The sequence below is a fragment of the Cynoglossus semilaevis genome, chromosome 10, assembly GCF_000523025.1.
Source record: "Cynoglossus semilaevis isolate Cse_v1.0 chromosome 10, Cse_v1.0, whole genome shotgun sequence".
Classification (NCBI taxonomy): domain Eukaryota; kingdom Metazoa; phylum Chordata; class Actinopteri; order Pleuronectiformes; family Cynoglossidae; genus Cynoglossus; species Cynoglossus semilaevis.
This window is the reverse complement of record NC_024316.1, coordinates 2739622-2759979: the sequence shown is the minus strand read 5'-3', so window position 1 is coordinate 2759979 and position 20358 is coordinate 2739622. Positions and strand designations below refer to the sequence as shown.

The following is a 20358-nucleotide window of genomic DNA, read 5'->3' as shown; positions in this document are numbered from 1 at the left end:
GTGGTTTCTCTAGTTAACACTGACAGCCTCACCCTCTGCCTCGCTCCTGGGTGACTGTACGCTTACAAGTCTCTAATAGAAGGTCGTGGACCAAACATATGTATTTTTTAAAGGTCAACAATGACTTTGCAGTAGCACTTAAGGCATTTTCTTCTTTTCTGTAAGTGAGCTTTGGACTTCCCGTGGATATTCCCCTGAATCACACTGTGCCGTGCACCACACACTTGGATGCAAAAAGCAATTGAGTGTAGTGAAAACAAACATTTATATCCAGGCAGATGGTGCAGATCCTCCAGCATTCTGGTGCTTTCCAACTCCACCACATTTCCCATGATGTCACAAGTGATTACACTGCAGTACATTAATACAAACTTCAGCTTAAATACATCTCAAACCTCAATGTAAGAAATGTGTTAAGAACATTTTTCATTTTTGTGTCATGTTTGTCATTCTGTTTCCTCGTGACTTGTTCATTTTTTGTATTGATGACTTAAGTTGATCCTAATGGTTCCAGAGAAGGAAATGGATGATGAAATGGTTTTTACTGCGTAGTTTTTTTTTTCACGTTGTAACCATCTGTGAGCTCCCTTTCTGCTTTTTCCTTGTCTTCTTTAAAAGAAGACTGTCTTTTTCAGCAGTATTCTAACAAAAATCCACCTATCATATTTTACTCATCCCACTTGCAAAGAAAATAATTTGAATCTTTTTGAACCCACACTGGGGAAATTGTTGTGTTAACAGCAGACCTGCGGAAACACGCTGCCCCTTGGAGCCGTCAAGTAGGTGATCCTCTAGGGCCAAAACCTAGCACCTTGTGTGTGTGAGGCAAATGTGTGAGGCGGGTGTGGTCCAGCTACTATAACACCATTTGTTTGAGACTGATGTCTGTGAAACTGTATAACAACACTGACAGGAATGGCACAATATGCTGGCATTTTAGTCAAAGGTCTGAGTCCAAGTAAAGTTGCTTCTCAGTGAGAAAGGCAATGTGGGCAAAAAACTAAAATGTTGAAAAAAAAACCTGTTAACAAAAGGTGTGAAAACCTAGCATCTGTGATATAAAGGTGCATTGGTAGAATTATGTGAAGTTACAATTGTACCTTACTTTAAAACTTGGAGGAATATCTGCTCCTTGACTCTTTGACACCCGTCTCAGTCATTCCACTCAGGAACATAACAGACAGTGGTGTTCAGCTGGACTGGCCTGTCAACATTCCAGGAACATTTGCTATTGAAAATTCACAGGAGTGAAAAGAGCACCAGCGTTTGAGCAGATGAGGTCTTCTGTGAAGCAACAGGCAAATTACACTGTCAAAACCAGCTGCAGTTCCAAAAAAAACTATTTATTCATGTTGCACCACTTAATCCTTCTCGTGGTCACTGGGCAGCTACGCTAATGTCAACGCCAGACGACACTGAGTAATTTAAGGTCAGCGTCACCTGCAAGCAGTGTTTCCCAACCTTTTTTGAGCAGTGGCATATATCTGACATTAGAAAAGACCAAAGGCAGACAACGCTGCAACAAAAAATGTCCCTAAAAGGAATAAGTAATTAAAACAACAACCTGGTAGCAAACAGACAACACTGCAACAAAAAATGTCCCTAAAGGGAATAAGTAATTAAAACAACAACCTAGTGCTGTTTAGCTGAAAAGCACCGTGATATACTCGCAGGAATTGAAGACAGTTCGTTGTCTTGTTTAAGTTTTTATAGTGATATTGCCACCTAGTATTAAATTGTTCTGCATGTCACTGCCGCATTGAGGAACAAAGATGAAGTTGCAGTAAATAGTACTTGTCAGAACATACTGTTTTTTGGGGGGGTTTTTTGTTTTGTTTTTTGACTTTTCCTTTGATTTCTCTTCAAGATGTGAACTCCGAACAGCGTTTCACCTGCAGGTCAACCTAGAGCCTGTACTGAACATCCAACACAAACCCAAACATAACTTTTTATTCAAGTATTAAAATGTAAAGCACATTATTCTGAATATCAACAAAGTACGAATAAACACAAATAGAAAAGCAAAACTCCCAACTTTTTTTTCCTCGCCTTCAACAATCAATTGGTATCTCACAGCTATCCATTCTCTTGGCTGCTCCTCCAATCATGTAATGCATAGAAATGTTTGCACAGTAGATTTAGTGAACTACAATCCTATGTCCAAAAAAAAAAATCTCTGTTGGTCCCTTAACTAAAATACAAAAGTGATGAGAGCATACAGAAAGGACGGTCGATTTATGGATGTAAAAAAAAAAAGTCAAATAATTGATTTTTTTCGTCTACTTAAGCAGGTTACTGTACTGTAACAAAGCACTTTCACATTTACAGCTATATCTGTCCGAGGAGTGTGTTCAGAGAACGGTTCATGAAGGAGAAGCTCTTTTCATACACATCAGTATACATATTCTTCAACGGTGTTGGTACTTAAAGCCAGATAGTACAGCTACAAACATACTGCTGTTAACCTATCAAATAACACCAAAAAATGTGCCCGAACTGCGTACCAGTCATCAGTAATATCATGCTTATTTATTTCTGTCTTTTGTTTCTATCAAAAGTGAATATGAGAAAGGCACAACAAAATTATTATCCTATTCATTCTTATATCTAACCAATTGGAAATCCAGCAATGTTGTTTTGTCGGTCTAATCAAAGTTATCTACTCAGATCAGCTAATCAAATACAGCTAGCTCATTTGGAATGAGAACATTAGCACATACATTTCCCAGTGTGACAGGGACAGAGGCATATATACTTTAAAGAGCTTTTTGTGCCTTTTGTTTTGGTGTGAGTGGTCTGTATGCCCTTGACATTTGACATCGTCTTAAATCTGGTAATTAGATGAGCTCGTTGCTAACGATTCACCATTTGGGAGACATCGAGAAAACAGATGTGACCAATGCCAAAGGTGGCAGTTGTGACAGGTGTAGTAAAAGGTGCTACAATGAGAAAACTTGGTTCAATTTGAGTACCAGTAAAGGAGGAGGGGTTGGGGGAGTGAGGGGGCTGCAGATCCCACCAAAATGAAGAGTTTCAAGCAACTGACATCAATGTGTAGCCACCAAGCAGTTAGCCGATTAGGCTGCGTTTACCTGTTTGCTCAGAGCACTCTTCCACATGACATGAAGCCAACAACCCACTTCACCCAGAACACGCTGCCCGACCAAAGTGCTCCACGAGTGCCTTAGATTTCAACAACTGCAGAAAAAAAAATCTCATCCTAGCAGCTCTTTTTTTTTCTGCTAATCCTTACAAGTAATTAGTAACAATAAACTTAAAGAGGCCTAAACTTAACGAACAGGGAGATGAAAACGAAGAATATGTGCTTATAAGATGTAAAGTGATCATCCCCAGAGGAGAAACATTTATGGAACATAAACATGTCTGATAATGTTCAACTCAAGATGTTCTAAACAAGTATGACATCCGACATCCCACAATGCTCTTAAATAAGTGCATCAGAAATCAGTCCTATTGCAAAAAAGGTGACGGAGGATTGTGTGATACAAGAATGCACTGCACTCAAAAGTATTTTCTTCCACGTGTAGCAGTGGGCTCCGCCGAACCCAGAGGAAAGTGAAAAGAGAGAGAGGGAGAGAGGGAGAGAGGGGGAGCATTTGCTATTGGAGTGATGTGGACTGTGCCGCAGCATCGAGACACTCGTCTGCCCAGGGCCTTGTCTTCAGTCATCCTTGTGATGGACGGGCGGTCTCAAAGCGCAACCTGGAGCCAAGTCATGTCCACCACAAGGACAAGGACACTCAAAGACGCACAGAGTCCAGGAAGAGTCTGTCATTCCCATGCAGTCAGTCAGTCAGCTGTGATGCCTTTCTCTCTGAGCTCCTCCGTCACTCGTACCAGGTAGGTGGGATCTGGGTAGCCAAAACTGTCAGGAGAAATGACCCCGGTCGTCACTACATCTCCATGAGCACAGACAGCCAGAGTAGCACTAGTCCAACAACATCAGGTAACAGTTTTTTCTTGCCATTTACTTGAATCACATCCATCAGTCTTTACCAGAGCATTTTCAATCCTCTTTTCCACTACTACTATGTAAATCCTTCGTTTTCAACCAAACGTTTTTACATTTTTGTTTGAACCCTGTATATACTCCAATTTCCTGGCTGTCCTCATTAAAATGAATGACAATAACATTGAAAAAATGTCAATAGAGTGCCTGGTAAGTTGAAAAGGCAGAAAATCCCAAACAGGTTTATCTGCATTTGATTAATACAAGTTTAAAGAAACACACTAACCCTAGGGCATCCATGGGACCAAAACACCAGAGTTATTTGCCAATAATAATAATAGTACTGTGCCTGATACTTCTAATATCTGCTCTGCTCACTTTCTGTTCACTTTTTTTTATCAATACAGGATATGTAGTCTTATTTATACTTATTTGCAATTTTTTTATTATTAGTTTAATTAATATAATTATCTATTTCGACAGTGTCAGTTTGGAAAAAGTGTCGCTTTTTCTTTACTACAGAAATGTTTGTTTTCCTTTTGTTTTTAATAAGAATCAAAACAGACTGGAAGTGATTCCTGCTTTGTGTCCTCAGCCTTTTACCCACTGAGCTGTGAAACCTACACAACCCTGCCTTCCACCTCATTGCATATTTATTGTAACCATAGCTAAAGAATTGTAGCTGGTAATGATTCAGCCCTACCTATAATGTGCTCTGACCATAGCTGTTTCAGCCACTACCCAATCCTCAGAGCAGTACATTTCACACTTACCAGCACGGCCCTCCCCATATTGAGGTCTTGTGGTGAATGTCATTCCAGGTGATGACATTTTGCATGCCCGTAGTCATGGAGGTACCAATGGTGAAGATAAGGCGCTGTTCAAAGGCCCGGCGCAGCAGGCCCAGCACGCGGTTCCCCTCAGGACTGTCAGGGAGGTAGGCCACGCGGTCTGTTCCTGGATACCGGACACCAGGGTTTGGGTGCTCAGGCTGTGGACAGTGAAGTAGAACAACCAGAATTCATTAGAATAAAACTGTGGTGTCTTTGTTTGGTGGTTGTTTAAGTGTTTCCTCAACTTCTCTGCGAGGAGAGTATTTTTATGGATACAAACAAAGCAGACCTTGAATCCAGGAATGAACACATTACGACCAAGTACAGTCTGGGGGCATCTAAAGTACTGGGTAATACACACAATCCAAAGTGATTTTCACCAATAAACAGGTGACCCTATTGTGTTTCACCTTGGTATGAGCCTCTATTTACACTGGGCATAAGACGGTAGAAAGGTATTTACATATACTGCGCAGTGACTACAGAAAAAAAGGTACTTGTGATTTATTATCAGGATGGTGCGAACCAGGATTTTCAGAGTGAAAAAGACACGTAAGGTCATAAAAGTACAGTAATAAATCACCCAAGTATCACATGAAGGTAAAGGGCTCAATGAAACAGCAGTGGAACAACACCTCACTCCCTCCATGGTCTGACCTTTTGCTGAAGTCATTTCACAGTGCAACCGAAGGATTTATTATGTATATATGTATATAGTACATGCAATATATATCTAATAATAATAGGGTAACTTTTTAGTATTTTTTTAACTATTGGCATTAATTATTCTGGGTTTTTTTTTTCATTTGTATTTTTATTACACTTCAATTGATACATGTTTTCTGTCAACTCGATGTAAGCCATTTTCAGTCAAACTAATGCAGGTCAAATTTATACAAACATGAAGGGTCCGTCAGTCAGTCTTCCTACTACATTAACAGGACATTTAGAGATAACCCAATAATTGACCATGTCTGGTTACAACCTGAGTTTTTTAATGAATTCCCTGAAGTGAAATGTTTGGTAAACCTGCTCTTTCAACAGAGTTTTTCCAGAAACAGAACACAGAATCAAGCGAGCTAAAGCTAGTCAGATTGGAGCTAATGTTTTGTAGCATGTTTTTTGCTCTCTCTAACAAAAACACATGTTTAAATAGGATATTGTAAAAAACAAACCAAATATATAGCTATACAAAAAATAAATAAAACAGACATTAAACATTGTTGTATGTTGACGCTAACTGACACAGCTAATGTGATGTCACATTTTGTAGAGGTGGGTTTCTGTCTCTACGCCCTGTGACCCAACTGAAATGAAAGAGTAAAACATGGACGAACACACCCTGATAATGTGGTGCAGAGTCCAATTATATTATGGGTCATGTACAATAAACTAGCATTCTCACTGATTCCATGTACCCTGGGAATCCCCAGGGTACATGGAAGAATCTGGAAGTACTGTAATAGAAGCAGACATGTAGCATAGTGGTTGGTACATTCTGAAAACAGTCATCATCGCTATGGAAACATTACATTACCATAGAGGTCAGCAAGAGAGTCACTAAGACAACAGTTGCAACATACAGTGATTACAAAACATGTAGTGACGAAGAATAGTTAGTTATGCAGTTAGTCATGAGCTAGTTGCCTCAGCTAGCTTTGACCTGAAAGACTCAAATTAACTTTTTAGTATTGTAATAGATACCAAGAAAAAATATCAAATACATTCATGATCTAATATTACTGTAAAAATATCAGCAATAGTCACCCTGCATTAAAAAAAATCTGTTAGAGCTGTATGTTATACTATTGGAAAGAATGTGCAACGTTGACAAATCTAAAATCTAAAATAGGTGTGTGCTGTGCTGTTGATATGCTCACCGTCTGTAAGCCTGGAGGGAAGTGGTAGATAATATAGATGCATCCATAGCCTTCATGTCCTGGAATTTCCAGATCAGGATCTCTCTCTACCACCATCGTACCATAGGCCGGCTGGTTTCCGATCATCTGGCCATACACCAGCCTGCACATTGGACACGCTTTCTTCACCTTAAAGGCTTGATCCAGACAGGTGCGACAAAATGAATGGCCACACTTCTCCAAGGTTGCCCTCTCCACAATGTCCCCCATGCAGACTGAACAAGTGCTGTTGTCCTGTCCCTCGCTGCGGGAAGCAAGGCCAGACTCCAAGTCTTTCTTCTGGGCTGCTTCATGAAGCACGGCACAAGCCTCCTCATCAGCAGGTTTCCTGAACCTCTGGGAGCGCCGAGGCTGGGGAGGTTGGGACTGAAGCATGCTGCCCTCCTCATTAGCATCTGGAGCTCCCGTACAGGGCAACAGGACCCTTTTCCTCATTTCTTTGCGGGCACAGCGGCATAAGTCAATGAAGGCTTTTCGTGTCTCGCTGGAGATGGTTCCATCCATCACCGCGGCACCAGCAGTCCTGAAGCTTTCTACCGGCTGTAGCCTCACAGCACAGCAGCCTCCCCTCTCTCCTCGCCTAATGATACCAGCGCTCATCCCCTGCTTGTGCTCGAAGTCAATGAGCCAGGGCCGCCCAGCTGCAGCCAGGTAATCCCACACTGCCTGTGAAACCAGCACTTCATCACTGCCCTGGCCAGCACGCACACTCATTTCATCAGAGGAAACTGCACAGAGACACACACGTTTTCAGACAGGGCTTTTAACAGCTTTGAAACAAGAACAGTGCTTGTGATTAAAAATTCCAAATGACTAAAGCGCTACAGAAGAAAGGGGCTTTTAATCCCTTAAAGTTAGAGACTGTGTGAAGTCATCCAACAGTATGGATTCAAACTGCCATGAAGCACTACCTCTACCCGTGTGATGCAGGAATAAAATATTAAGTGCGGGGGCACAAATATTGTACATTTGCGATGCTCTGTAATTAAATTTCAAGGATACCAACTGAATGTAAAGCTTACTATAAAATATGACGTGAGATTGTTTTTGTTACATATTCACACATTTGAGAATGTGCTCAATGGCTTGTTTCTGTGTCATAGAACCAATGCCACCTGAGATCAGTTTGAAGTCTACAGCAACAGTTGTTGTTCACTTCAGGGGCAACAAAAACTGTGTTGTCTAGTATAGTTCAGGGTCTTCAAATATTAAATAAAAATAAAATTGTTAAAAGTAAAAAAATAATGATATAGTGCAAACGGGTGTTCTGCCTGCAGCAAGGCTGCTATTGGACCAACTGTCTCACAGTTGCCTCTTGTTTGTGCCACTACATACTATATTTCTGAAAGTTGCTGGCACATCTGTTAATAAAATTCTAACTTTAATGAATACCAAAACAATTGTCATATTCTGTTCATTAAAAAAAATCCTCAGACAGACACAATAATTTTTTTTGTTTTCTGTTAAAAAGATGATAAGAAAAAACATTATTGTAGTTTTTTAGTTAAATAGTTTTCTGAGAGATCCCTGTTCAGCGGGGTGTAATGTGACATTACTACACTGTTTCTGTTGGGACTTCGAGCCATTATTGTGTCCCTCCCTCAGAGTGTATGTGAGAGATAGTAAACGTAGCCCATAATAAGCTGCCTCTTCTTTATACTAGGTCATAGTACAGTGACCATGTACACTATGACGAACTGAGCATAATCTTATTTTTTAGTTAATCTAAGATAAGATTCTTAAAATTGACATCAAGAGTATAAAATGGATAATGTTAAGAATGCCCTGTCCTGTATATCCAAACTGGTCAACTTTCCCCTGAGATTAAAAGATTTTTTTAGTTACTCATATTGACACCCAATACAGCAAGTCACATTTGTCTTGTTTACACAACCCCAAACAGGATGTAGCAGCAAACACATTGATTAATCAAGTGACTATCACTCACTTACATCTGTAATAAGTGAATGATTTGGAAACAATGAACCTGCATGATGTAAAATTCCCAAAACTCTAGCGTTCTGTAGATTTAAAGATGGCATTCAATTATCTTTTCTTTTTTTTTCTCCTCCTAAAAAGCACATGTACATGAGATAGTTGTAGAAAAATATTAAGAATAGTTTGAACATTTCTGTTAAGGTAGCTCTGGCTGAGAAATTGTGATGAGGGGAGGCCAACTGCTGCGAACACAGAGGGGAGAAGAGGAAATATTGGACGTCATGCAACTCGGAGGATGAGTTGACAGAATGAGGAAGATCTGAAGCCTTATCAAAAGTCTCAAGTGGCAGCTGAAGGTAAGAAGACAAAATAAAATAAATAGAAAAAGGCCCAAAAAGAAACATATTTACTTATATTGACCTGTTACAGGGCAGATCTGGAGAGGGGGCCTGTTGTACAGTAAGAATCTCACTGGTTCAATCCCTAGTCTTTCTGTACAGAGTTTGGATGTTCTCATTGTGTGTTTAGGTTATCCCAAATCCCTCCTGTTTCCTCCCACATCCCAAAAACAGACAGGTTTGGGTACAGTGTAGGTACACCCAGACACCTGGTCTGCCGACAGTTTTCTGGATGTGACTTGCACATACGGTTTTAAAGACATCAACATGACTATAAGATGTCAGTGATGCAACAAAAGAATGCCAAGTGATGTGAAACCACAAGGAAGACAAATATGGCAACAACGCCAACTACCATTAAAAATACAAAGATTACATTAAAAAAAACTGCTCCATATCCATGACTATTGTTCTTCTGTCAGGGTGCCCTTGTCAGATCCATCAATCTTTAACTGTCAGGCAGTCTTTGAGCCCTAGTTATATTTTGGACTTTTTGTCTTGCCATCCTTCTGTGTGGTGCATTCCAACTGTGACAATAATATAGAAACTAATGTCTGAAAAAGAAAGGGAAACTAATTGAAGCAGATGTTAGTAAAAAACTATTAACTGGTTCCGTGTGGGCGATTTCAGTGTTATCTATGCAGGCACAGAAGAAAGGGATAAATAAACAACATGGCATCTGTTTTAGCTATTTTGTCGGGTGCGCACATCTGTGCAACACAAAACAAATCTCGTATGTCTACAGTGAAAGTAAAGGCTGCATAGCGTCACACACACACACACACAGCGCAGTCTCTCGAGTTCTGAGGACGTTATCAGCTGTTCACTAATTCACACTGTAAACAAAGGGAACTGTCAGCTCTGTCACTGACTGAAGTAAAAAAAAAATCGAGATCGGAATGACAGAATCATTTTTAAAAAAACACCAGAGTTAAGGACTTCTTTTTACCTTGCGATCCCATAAATCCCTTCAAATTCGAATAGGCGTCCTGTTGAAAAAGAAAGCGAGAACGTTAATGGAGTGGAATAAACAAACGTTATGTGTTCAGCTCGACCACGGCCAACACTCAGCCATGCTCCGCAGCAGCAACAGCCATTTACCAACATCGCCTTTTATTCCTGTGGTGAAACATTAAACTGCTTTTATCATCTCTTTACCACTTTGATGCCTCACCCTTGTGCCGTAGCTCGTCGCTGCTGCTGCCGCCTGTCAGGGAGGTTTCCGGGACTGGATTAAAGCGGAGCACAGTGCCCCATCAGAGGAGGAAGTGCTGGTGGAGGAGCAGAAGGAGGCCTTTATTTCTCACGAGCCGATCGTTATAATGTTCTAATCAAGGCATAACAAAAAGACGCCTCTTGCAGTTCATATGACTTGGGCTTTCAGCCCGGGCGACATCAGCCCCTGTAAATCCCGCTCCTCTTTCTCCAAGTCTGGGACGTGTTTGCTTTCCTCGTACGTCCTTGGGCTAAACACAACGCCACGGCGGTGTAAAAAACATCGCTCGCTCCTTTTCTTTATCTGGAGTCTCCCGTGTGTGACAGCTGTGTGCCCACACTAAAGTTGTTTCTTCCTCTCATTTCCAGTCAGTGCCTCAGCTCTCGGTCTCCGTCCTCCCGGAGTGCAGCTGTACAGAAGCATCAATAAAGAGAAGAGGACTGGGACACAAGAAAATGTGACCAGGAAGTTCGTCACTGAGCCAACACGATTGGCTGGACAAAGGTATGTATTTATTTATTTATCTTCGCCGTGTGTTCGTGGATCCACCGCTTGAATGTTCAAATTGTTCTAAGTATCAATTTAAAAAAAATTGACTTAATCACACGTCGCTATGATTAGTAGTTTATTTTGAAAGGCAACAAGTGGGAACCTGTGTCCCTCCCCACCCCCCATCGTTTTGTTTTTCTATCAAACACCTCTTGCTGCGCGTAGAAATACAGTATGTATATATTAAATGGCATAAGAATCTTACAGCGAAAAACCATAGGAGCAAATAGCCATAAAAAAACGTTGCCTCTGTGAAAGTAATGTTGTGGAAAACACCGGAAGTGCTCAATCTGTTTCGGAAGTGATGTGCTTGCAGTACAGGTCTAACATGACTAATTGCAGATGATTAATATGAAAATACTGTATATGTGAAATTATAATTAACAATAACGAACGCTTTTCGAACAGACGTTGTATGATAGAGCTACGTATATTGCAGAGCAATGTGTGTGTGGGCAAATATAGACTAGTTTGTAGCCTCATTTGTGAGTTAATTTGTTATTTCTTGTTTTAAGCCCAGTAGTCAATAGATGGCACTGTAAAACCTACCTGGCAAAACCACCGTTTTTATGGAATATAATTTACACATTTAACATAATGTTCTATTGAGAAAGAGAGAGAGAATTAAAAACAAACCCCTTCCGGAAATAGCAAATATGTGTTGACACAAGGCATGACTAATCTCACAGTCAAATAGAAACATGGTTGCAGGCAAATTGGCATCCTGTTTTAAAATGGCAGGTTTCAAGCAGGATTTCTGTTTGTTATTTGAAGCTTTGCTCATTCAGCTACAGTACAAATACATTGCTGACCCAAGAGAATGGTTAAAAAAGTCTATTTACAACCTGCAGTCAGTGCAATGCCTCAGCAGAGCTATCACTAAAAACAAGGCATGATATCAGTCTGTTTTAGACTTTTGATTAGATCTAGGACCAGTGGATGTGACAGTGGGCCATATCTCATTGAAAGCTGTTTAATTATCTCGGCTAAATTAATATCGGAACATGTCTTGTATAGTTTTTCATAATATCTCCTTGAGCTTTTAGCCTGCAAAAGTGTTAGCATTTCCACACACACCAAACCTCAGTATATACACACACCCATCTGGGTGGAATCACTGTCATCATTTAATGCTAAAACAATGACTGATGTTTGTAGGTCTGGCTGTGGATATTGTGTTAAAGGAGTTATATGTGAATGTAGGGCATCTAGCTGTGAATCAAATTATGAAGTCATATCCTGGTAAAGCTCCCAGGGTTGCGGTCATACAGTGTCTGAGGGGCTGTTCCATTATTCATCACATGTGGAGCTGCTCCAGAGTTCTGTCTCCAGCTGACATCATCACAGCCTTGTTTCCCTGCTATTTAGAGGGAATGGTGTCACATGTTGAACCTTTTAAAAACCTTAAAACTTTATTGAGAAAAAACAAAAAAACAATGCTTAAGCAACGAATCATCTTGCTTTACAAAGAGGTTATGAAATATTGTAATGGATTTCATGGAAAGTCCCATAGTAGCTGATTAACAAAATAACTGATATTTAGTATGACTCACCTTTATCTTTAAGATAATCAGGTAGACTAGCCTTAACCAAGTGTTCACACCAGTCCCGGTCCATTACAAAGCTTTTATGATTTACTTGCCAACTTAACTCATTACTGTATTTTTCTGTAGAAAATTTTATGAAATAGTGACGTGAACCTTAAATAGTCAGAACTTGAACCAACACGCCATAAGTCCTCAGTCTACTTTAGTCCACTTCTTTTATTTTATTCTGTTGCATCACCTTAAAAAATATTCTTGAAATCCTATATATGCTAAACACTGTTTAGATATGTAATAGATATTTTTTATTTTCTCTAACAGGGCACTTTAAGATACTCTTCCTTAGGTTTTAATTTTCTTTGAAAAATCTCCATGTAGCATGCTGGCCTTAACACCCTTGTCTTCACATACACAAAAAATGATTAACAGTATGTCTGGGCAGTTTTGTGTGGTTTTTCAGAATACTTTCATGACTAACAAAACCTCCTAGTTATAGACCATCTGGCTCTTGTTCGGCATCTGCGGTATATAACCCCTCCTGTCTTTTTTTAAACAGACACATGTCCAACACTTAGTGATCAGTACTGGATAGAAAAGTATTCACACAGCGTATACTCCTCTCTGCTCTTTGTCTGCAACTGCTTAAGTGTCATTTCCATCTGACTCACATAATCCTTTCCACTCCTGAAGAAGCAGCCATGTATTGTTATCCTGCACAGGCAATCATCTTGTGTCATTTATGGCTCCATCCACAGCGATCATTTACTACTCATCAGATGATGATGCCATGCTTTCCTCTGCTTTTACTATTATTTCATTTTCTCATTGGGAGACAGACAAGATTGGTCATGAAACAACATTGTTACGCTGTTCCTATAGTAACAACAGGGGTTTTTTATGTTGTATGTTATATGTAGTCCTACTTGTTTATGCTTTTTCATCAGTTAGATTAAGGTCTTCATTTTTCAAAGATCAGATTATATTTTTTAGAGACAGTCAGACTGGCAGATTTATATAGATTCCAATAAATATGTATATTTATGGAAGCGAGGGTGTTGAAATGTTTGTCAAGCTCTTGTTAAATGTGCTAAACCAGCAATTGTGATAAAAATTGAATGAGAGACAATTCTGGCACTGCATAATCAGTGTCCTGCACACTGGTATGTTAAGGCGAGATAATGCTCCAGGAAACAAGGGTCATCATTTACATAGGAGTCATAGGTAAAATTTGTACATAAAAATGTCAGTGTCGTGAAAATATATCTCACACAATATGAATGAGGAAGTAAAGCAATTCACAGAGCACATTAAGATTAAACAGTGCTGCGTGTTTTGATTATTAATACTGTTTATGCTGGTCATCATTACAAAAATCTACCCGGTACCATTACAGTGGGTTTATGCAAAAAAGTCCATCTTTTTAACTTCAGACCCATGTTCTTTTCAGTAATTATTGAGCTGTTTTGTGCCTGGGATTTCACTTCACCTCAGCGGATAGATTCTGTATTTGTTTTTGCAGGTCTTGATTAACAAACCAAAGAGACTTGGTAGATGCCTCCCAGACCACCACATTCATTCCTCTCAAGTTTGTGCTTTATGATGCAAAATGTAAATGAGTGTGTTTCTGAGTTGTATGCCTATCATCATGATGCACTTATTACACAGAATAAAAGCTACAATAAATTTGGATTTTATGAGCTCTTGGCATTTTATGATCCATATTATCTCATTTGGTTTATTTATAAACACTGACAGAGTTGTACAGACGCAGTTCATCTGTACTATCCGCAGTAGGCGTATAGAACACTGAAATTCAAAGCACAGATAGCACATCTTTAAAGTTTATATCTGTATATAAACTACACTTCTGCATGGCCTTTAATGGTAAATGGTGGATGTTTATGTGACCAGGACTAAGTGACATTTTGTAATAATGTTATATCAAATAGAAAAATAATAGTGACAAACTAGAATTGTCAATATAATAATTTAATAACATAATATTAGCAGCTAAATATTCTTATGCATTTGTATTCTTTAACTATAAAAATAATTTGTATTGTTGTAATGTTGTTAGTATAGAGTGCCTGTGCTTGACTGTCCTGACTGTGGTCTGGCTCTTTCTTTTAAGAAAAATGTCTAATGCTTGATTTTAAAAAAAAGGTATATTTTGTACCAACAAATACTCTTGTGTATACCTTAGAGCAGGGTGATGTGTCTACGTTTTTTGTAAGGTAGTGCAGGTATCTATACTTACAAATATTTTATGTTCAAAAGCCAGAATTGTTAGATATGGATGTTATAGAGACGTTGGTCAGTTATACACTAAGTGATCTGGTAAATCTCATCATCTTTGGGGACTGAAACTGTAAGAATACACCACTCAAAAACGGCATTGTAGGTATATACAAAATATGAAATACATCATTTACATTTATGGTTCACATAAACATATGTCTGTGTCAATATATACACATGTAAATACAGTACCTGCGTTTGTTTTATTAAAAATAGGCGTTTAACTACAAGGGATGAATTAGGTATAAAAAATATTGTCCTCCTCTGTATGACATTCACATCACTATTATAATTAAACGACATCCAGAAGATGAATTACGTCTGTACCCGTACGTCTGTCATCTGAAGGCGGACGAAACCGCGCGTCACGGGATAACGATGAAGTCTCGCGATACTTGGATCAAATGGTTGAAACCCTCAGTTAACCAGTACTGTTGGTATTAATGTGGATTTTGCTGCAATTTTCAAGTTCCAGCCGCTCAGAAACTGTTTTACCCCCTGTTTAGAGGAAAGGGTTTGTCTTTGAACCAGTGAACATGTAAGTGCCGTGTTTCTATATTTGTTGAAGTGATACAATAACGAATAGAGATAACTAATAATGCAGCAGCATGCTATGGGCTAACTTTGCTAACACGCGTTTGCTACAGGGGAATCACGCTGTACAGAAGGCGCCAGCACAAAATAAAACCAAAGCCATTCATTGGCCATGATTTAAATGTGGCGACAGCACAACACATTTACCCCTCGCTGATTTTGTATATGTCCTTCTCGTGAGCTCGTTGTTGCTGCTAAATCCACCTGACAGTGCAGTGTTATGTTAGCATTAAAAGCATGGTGTCATGATTAGCTGGGAAAGTACACACAGCAACTTAACGTAGCCGAAACGGATTTAGCAACACACGCTGACCTGACAAAACTTTCCCCCCCTGTTAGATAAAAAAAACGATGTAGTAGCTTTTTTTTGTCTCTTAAGCCTTGACAGTAGTATTTTGGCGCATAACATTAACGTGGACAGTTCAAATAAGGCGAATTTAAAATGGTGTGGTACTGTTACTGAAAAGCATATTTCTTTATGTCTAAAGCATAAACAAAGGCCCTCAGTCTACGACTCAGTCTGGGATGAATCGACAAGGTTGACGTCGTCATAATTTAGACGTGTCCTCAGATGAACCTCACTCTGTAACCGCAACAGCCAATCCTGCTAATGAAAATGAACCCACTGTCACTCTGACCAAATGGGACTGTCTGAGTAATTAACTAAATCCCGAGTCACATTGAAATGAACCCGTGATGACAGTTATTTTTCTTATATTAATAATAATAGGTGTGATCTCAGTGGTGAAAACTGTGTTTGTAAATGGCATTTGAAGCCAAAGCAAAACTGGAGACTTTGGTTCTTGAAAGCAGTGTCATTGAAAGTCATCCTCATGTTAAAGGAAGTATGACACAAAATATTGGGGGGAAAAAATATGAAATTAGATTGTTATAAAAAAGTAGCCAAAATTATTTTCCTCTTATGTCTCTTTCAGAAATGTTCAGGAATGACCAACAGACTAGAATTTAGTTCCTTACATCTGTGATAAATGCCTTTGTTTAGTTGGTGGTTTAATATAATCAACGAACTTATGAAGCTTTTATCATAAAAAAGACAAAATATAATTTAAAAAAAGTTAATGGTCATTATTAACTAATTGTTTCCAGAATGTCTAAATGTTGGCAACCAATTCAAAAATAGCCAAAATAACTTAAATTGTACGTAAAGAATGCATAATGGATAATAGGAGCCAGCCCACGAAAAGCCTCCCTCCCCCTCCCACCTTCATATCTTATTTGATATGCTTTCTACAAGACATTCCTGTGACAGCATTAATCCACAGACAGTTTAATTTTGACTCATCTCTTCCATTGTTGCTAATAGGAATCACGCTGCAGCCAAGTGGTACGACAGGAGAGACTGTGTATTTGTAGAGTTCTGTGTGGAGGACAGCAAAGATGTGCACGTGAACTTTGACAAGGCAAAAATGGATTTTGTGTAAGTCTTACTATCTTAAAACTGAAATAAAAAGGAACACCCTTACAAATATGAAACTTTTTCCATTCTTTGAGATAAATATAAACAAATCTCACATTCCTAAAATTAAAAAATATCTTTTTAGTGTGTTTAATAAGATGTAACAGTGATTTGAGTTTCTTTGAGATACCATGATCTTTGGTTTAGTTTATACAAAAAAAAAGTTTCTGATTTGAATCATTTTTTTTACAGCTGTGTCAGTGGAACAGAGAACATCAAACACGAGAATTCTGTGGACCTCTTCGGGGAGATCGATCCCATCGTATGTTTTTTCCCCAAGTCCTCATTGTTATTCACGCTCAGTCTCTTGTATTCACTGAAAACCTTGATACCTTCTCTCTCTCTTGGCAGAAATCCAAACACAGACGCACTGACAGGTCTGTGTTGTGTTGTTTACGAAAAGCAGAGACCGGGAGAGCGTGGCCACGGCTCACCAAAGACAAGACAAAAGTATGACTTTTTAAATTAATTAATCATTGTTGTTTTGTTTGTTTTTTTAAACAAGATGTGCTTGTCCAAATGTAGTTTTGTTGATTAAGTAAATCTAATTCCTTAAGTAAATCTCAAACAGAAACTTCTATAATATCGAAGTAATTATACATTTTTAGGACCACACAAGATAAATATGAACATTGTGGAATCACTGCATTGTGTTGTGCATGAGTATCTTTTTGCTACACTCATTTTACTCTGTCAACTCACAGTGCAACTGGCTGAGTTTGGACTTCAATAACTGGAAAGACTGGGAAGATGACTCAGATGAGGACATGTCAAAATATGACAAATTCTCAGAGGTACACAGATGAAATACCTCCAAGGCATTGATCGAGAAGTTTTACTCAGCTGAAAAATGTATAATTTTCCTTTGTTTTTTCAGATGATGAACAGCATGGAAGGTGATGATCTTTGTGATTTAGACGAGGTACGACTTAACACCCAGACCCAGAAGCCTTTATACATTTCATACCTTTCATTCCCTTTAAATTCGACACGAAGAATAGCTACTTATTAATCCATCTTTGTGTTGCAGCATTATTCCGCAGACAGCGACGATGAATGTAAGTTTTACTCTTAATAGTGTTTTACTCTTTGTAAAAAAAACAGTCAGAGCCAAACTAAGTAGACGTGAAATCCTTTAGATGTGGTTTTGTCTAAAAAGTATATTTAGGTGGTATGTTGATTATTTTCTATGGCTTTATTGACATCACTAATTTCTGATTTTTTTTAAATAAAACATGCAGTTTTGGACATTTAGTATCAATTAATATTCTGTACTCAAGTTGGTGTGTGTATGTATATATGTACTGTATATCTAAACTACTGTCTAGTACATACAGTATATACACTTTATGGAAGACTATTTTTCATTATAGAATAGACAGTAGTCTCTTCTATTTTGGTATATTCTGGTCTACTCTGTTCTATGGACTAGAGCCAGTCCAAACTCAAATGTGTAAAGATAGGTAGATAGAACCTTATAAATCCCTCTGGAGTTCCCTTTGGGAAATGATGGTTGTGGCCAATCATTGACAGCTTGATGGTCCAACACCAAAACCCATGATGGTTGTGGCCAATCATTAACAGCTTGATGGTCCAACACCAAAACCCTCTTTAAACGGATATAATTTTAATTTAATCTGTATTTCAGAAATTTCCAACCCGGAGTAGAAGCCATGAAAGCAGCACGAGTAGTAAACAAAGTGGGTTATGTGTTGGTAGAAAGCAGACAGTAGAGGCGAGTGGCAGCAACGTTGGAAAGGAAACGTTATCTCTGCACTTGTTTCATAGGAAACTCCTAAAGAAATTAAAAGAAGGGACTGTTGGAGACACAGATGCACAGATTCGTAGCAACGTAGTGTGCTGTGCTTTGCTGTTGTGTTCTGCATGGACAGTTTTGTTCAAAAGAAAATCTTGTCGTTCACTGAATTAAATGAGTGTAATGGGATGTGCTGATGTTTTACCTTCTGTCTCCTGCAATGTTGGGTAAACTTTTGAACATTGTGATATGTAATGAAGAATTAAAAGAAAAATTACTTACAGTGAATATTTTGCAAAAAAATAGTAGATTTTTAATAATACATTTCCCCTGCTGTTTGTATAGGAAATTGCACTTCAGATTTGTTAATTTAAAAAAGTTCGGCTTAAAATGGACTTTCCGATGTATGCCAACATTTCCAAATATTCAGCATAATTGTTTTTTCAACATATTTCAAATAAACTGGTATGCTTGTGCAAATGTTGTTGAGATACTGATTAAGAGAGTGAGTTGATACTTGCATACATTACATTTTTAAAAATGTTGTTGAACAGATAATTGCATTTGAACTGTATTTATAATGTATTGAAACAAACACAGTATGTGTTTTTTTTTTCAAGGGTGCTTGGCTTAAATAACACTCAGTAATAGATACTGAGTGTTTATAGAAATATATATAATATAAATGCCCTAATTTTATGAGAAACATGCAGGAAAACAATGAATTATGCGCATCACGTCTTTTTTATTTATTTACAACAGATTCAATAATGCATAAAATATTTGGCCTTGGTTCTGGACAAGACTGGATGATAATGGTGTTTTTGCCCGTAGTAGGGCAAGAAGGGAAGGTGTGCAGCTGTGAGTTTATTGAAATCACAACAGCTTTTATAGTTGTTTTTCTTTTCACAGAAGCAGACAAACAAGCACTAAAAGGAAATATTATATATATATATATATATATATATATAAATACACACACACACTCTACACATATACTGTATATTTAATGTTACCTTTTAGTTCTTTATATACAGTATATATACATATATATTTAATATAAAATTTTCTAAAAATGTTCTATGAATTTAATGAGAAACATGCAAAAAAGATACGATTTAAAAAAATAATTTTACAAAAACTTTTATCAAAATGTTTAAATTTTTGACCAAAAATTACATGAAAAGTTCACATTTTGACAGAAACTTTTATTAAGACGAATTTGCAAAGGATTTTAGTCAAACTTTATTAGTTTTTGACCAAAAATGACACAAAAAGTTCACATTTTGACAGAATATTTTATAGAAAAAATATTCTAAAGACTTTCACCAAATGCCCTAATTCTATGAGAAACATGCAAGAAAATATACAATTTAAAAAAATAATTATGTTAAAATTTTTCGTCAAACTTTTTACATTTTTGTCCGGAAATGGCACAAAAGGTTCACATTTTGACAAAAAAGTTTGCTAAATGTTTTCTAAATGCCCTAGTTTTATGAAAAACACGCAGGAAAAGATACATTTTTGAAAAATAATTTTAACATGACCAAAAATGACAAACAGTTCACATTTTGACAGAAAATTTTATTAAGAAGAATCTGCAAAAATGTTCTCTAAAAGCCCTAATTTTATAAGAAACATGCAGGAAAATTTAAAATTTTTAAACATAATTTCACTAAAAGTTTTCGTCAAAAAGTTTTATTTTTTGACCAAAAATGACACTAAAAGTTCACAATTTCACAGACTATTTTATAGGAAAAAAATCTTAAAATTAGATTTAAAAAATTAAAAATCCCAGAAATGCCTTAAAATGCAAAACGATGTCCTAAAACATGCTGCCAATGCTTGTATTTAAAACTCCAAAAA

At 37.8% G+C, this 20358-nt stretch overlaps 2 protein-coding genes and 1 long non-coding RNA gene across 4 annotated transcripts; 2 read left to right on the top strand and 1 right to left on the bottom strand.

Annotated features, from left to right (window-relative positions):
* Positions 1-1935: 1935 nt before the first annotated feature.
* dtx3 (deltex E3 ubiquitin ligase 3) lies at positions 1936-10703 on the bottom strand. 2 transcript variants are annotated; one of them, XM_008318161.3, is made up of 5 exons: positions 10233-10703; positions 10008-10047; positions 6684-7450; positions 4744-4961; positions 1936-3886 (listed from the first exon to the last, which is right to left on the bottom strand). In XM_008318161.3, the coding sequence occupies exons 2-5, from the start codon at positions 10018-10020 to the stop codon at positions 3811-3813; spliced, it is 1074 nt and encodes a 357-aa protein (XP_008316383.1). In that variant the 5' UTR covers positions 10021-10047; positions 10233-10703; the 3' UTR covers positions 1936-3810. The 2 variants fall into 2 exon arrangements, with proteins under 2 accessions (XP_008316383.1, XP_008316382.1); XM_008318160.3 differs by lacking the exon at positions 10233-10703 and having other exon boundaries at positions 10008-10209.
* LOC112487583 (uncharacterized) lies at positions 10644-14056 on the top strand. The gene is made up of 2 exons (XR_003050793.1): positions 10644-10778; positions 13887-14056. It is a non-coding gene; the product is annotated as an uncharacterized LOC112487583 (long non-coding RNA).
* Positions 14057-15039: 983 nt separating this feature from the next.
* LOC103384593 (prostaglandin E synthase 3-like) lies at positions 15040-18972 on the top strand. The gene is made up of 8 exons (XM_008318159.3): positions 15040-15203; positions 16584-16697; positions 16929-16998; positions 17088-17186; positions 17441-17530; positions 17614-17658; positions 17767-17794; positions 18385-18972. Coding segments are annotated over exons 1-8 (450 nt in total). The 5' UTR covers positions 15040-15201; the 3' UTR covers positions 18387-18972.
* Positions 18973-20358: the final 1386 nt, after the last annotated feature.

What these genes read in the sequence shown, in the direction of transcription:
- dtx3 (XM_008318161.3), bottom strand. An exon ending in TCCCTCCAGGCTTACAGACG is followed by an intron (nt 4,962 to 6,683) that starts GTGAGCATATCA and finishes CACTGTCCACAG; the next exon opens with CCTGAGCACCCAAACCCTGG. An exon ending in ATATGGGGAGGGCCGTGCTG is followed by an intron (nt 3,887 to 4,743) that starts GTAAGTGTGAAA and finishes TTCTCCTGACAG; the next exon opens with TTTTGGCTACCCAGATCCCA.
- LOC103384593 (XM_008318159.3), top strand. An exon ending in TCGGGGAGATCGATCCCATC is followed by an intron (nt 16,999 to 17,087) that starts GTATGTTTTTTC and finishes CTCTCTTGGCAG; the next exon opens with AAATCCAAACACAGACGCAC. An exon ending in AATATGACAAATTCTCAGAG is followed by an intron (nt 17,531 to 17,613) that starts GTACACAGATGA and finishes TTGTTTTTTCAG; the next exon opens with ATGATGAACAGCATGGAAGG.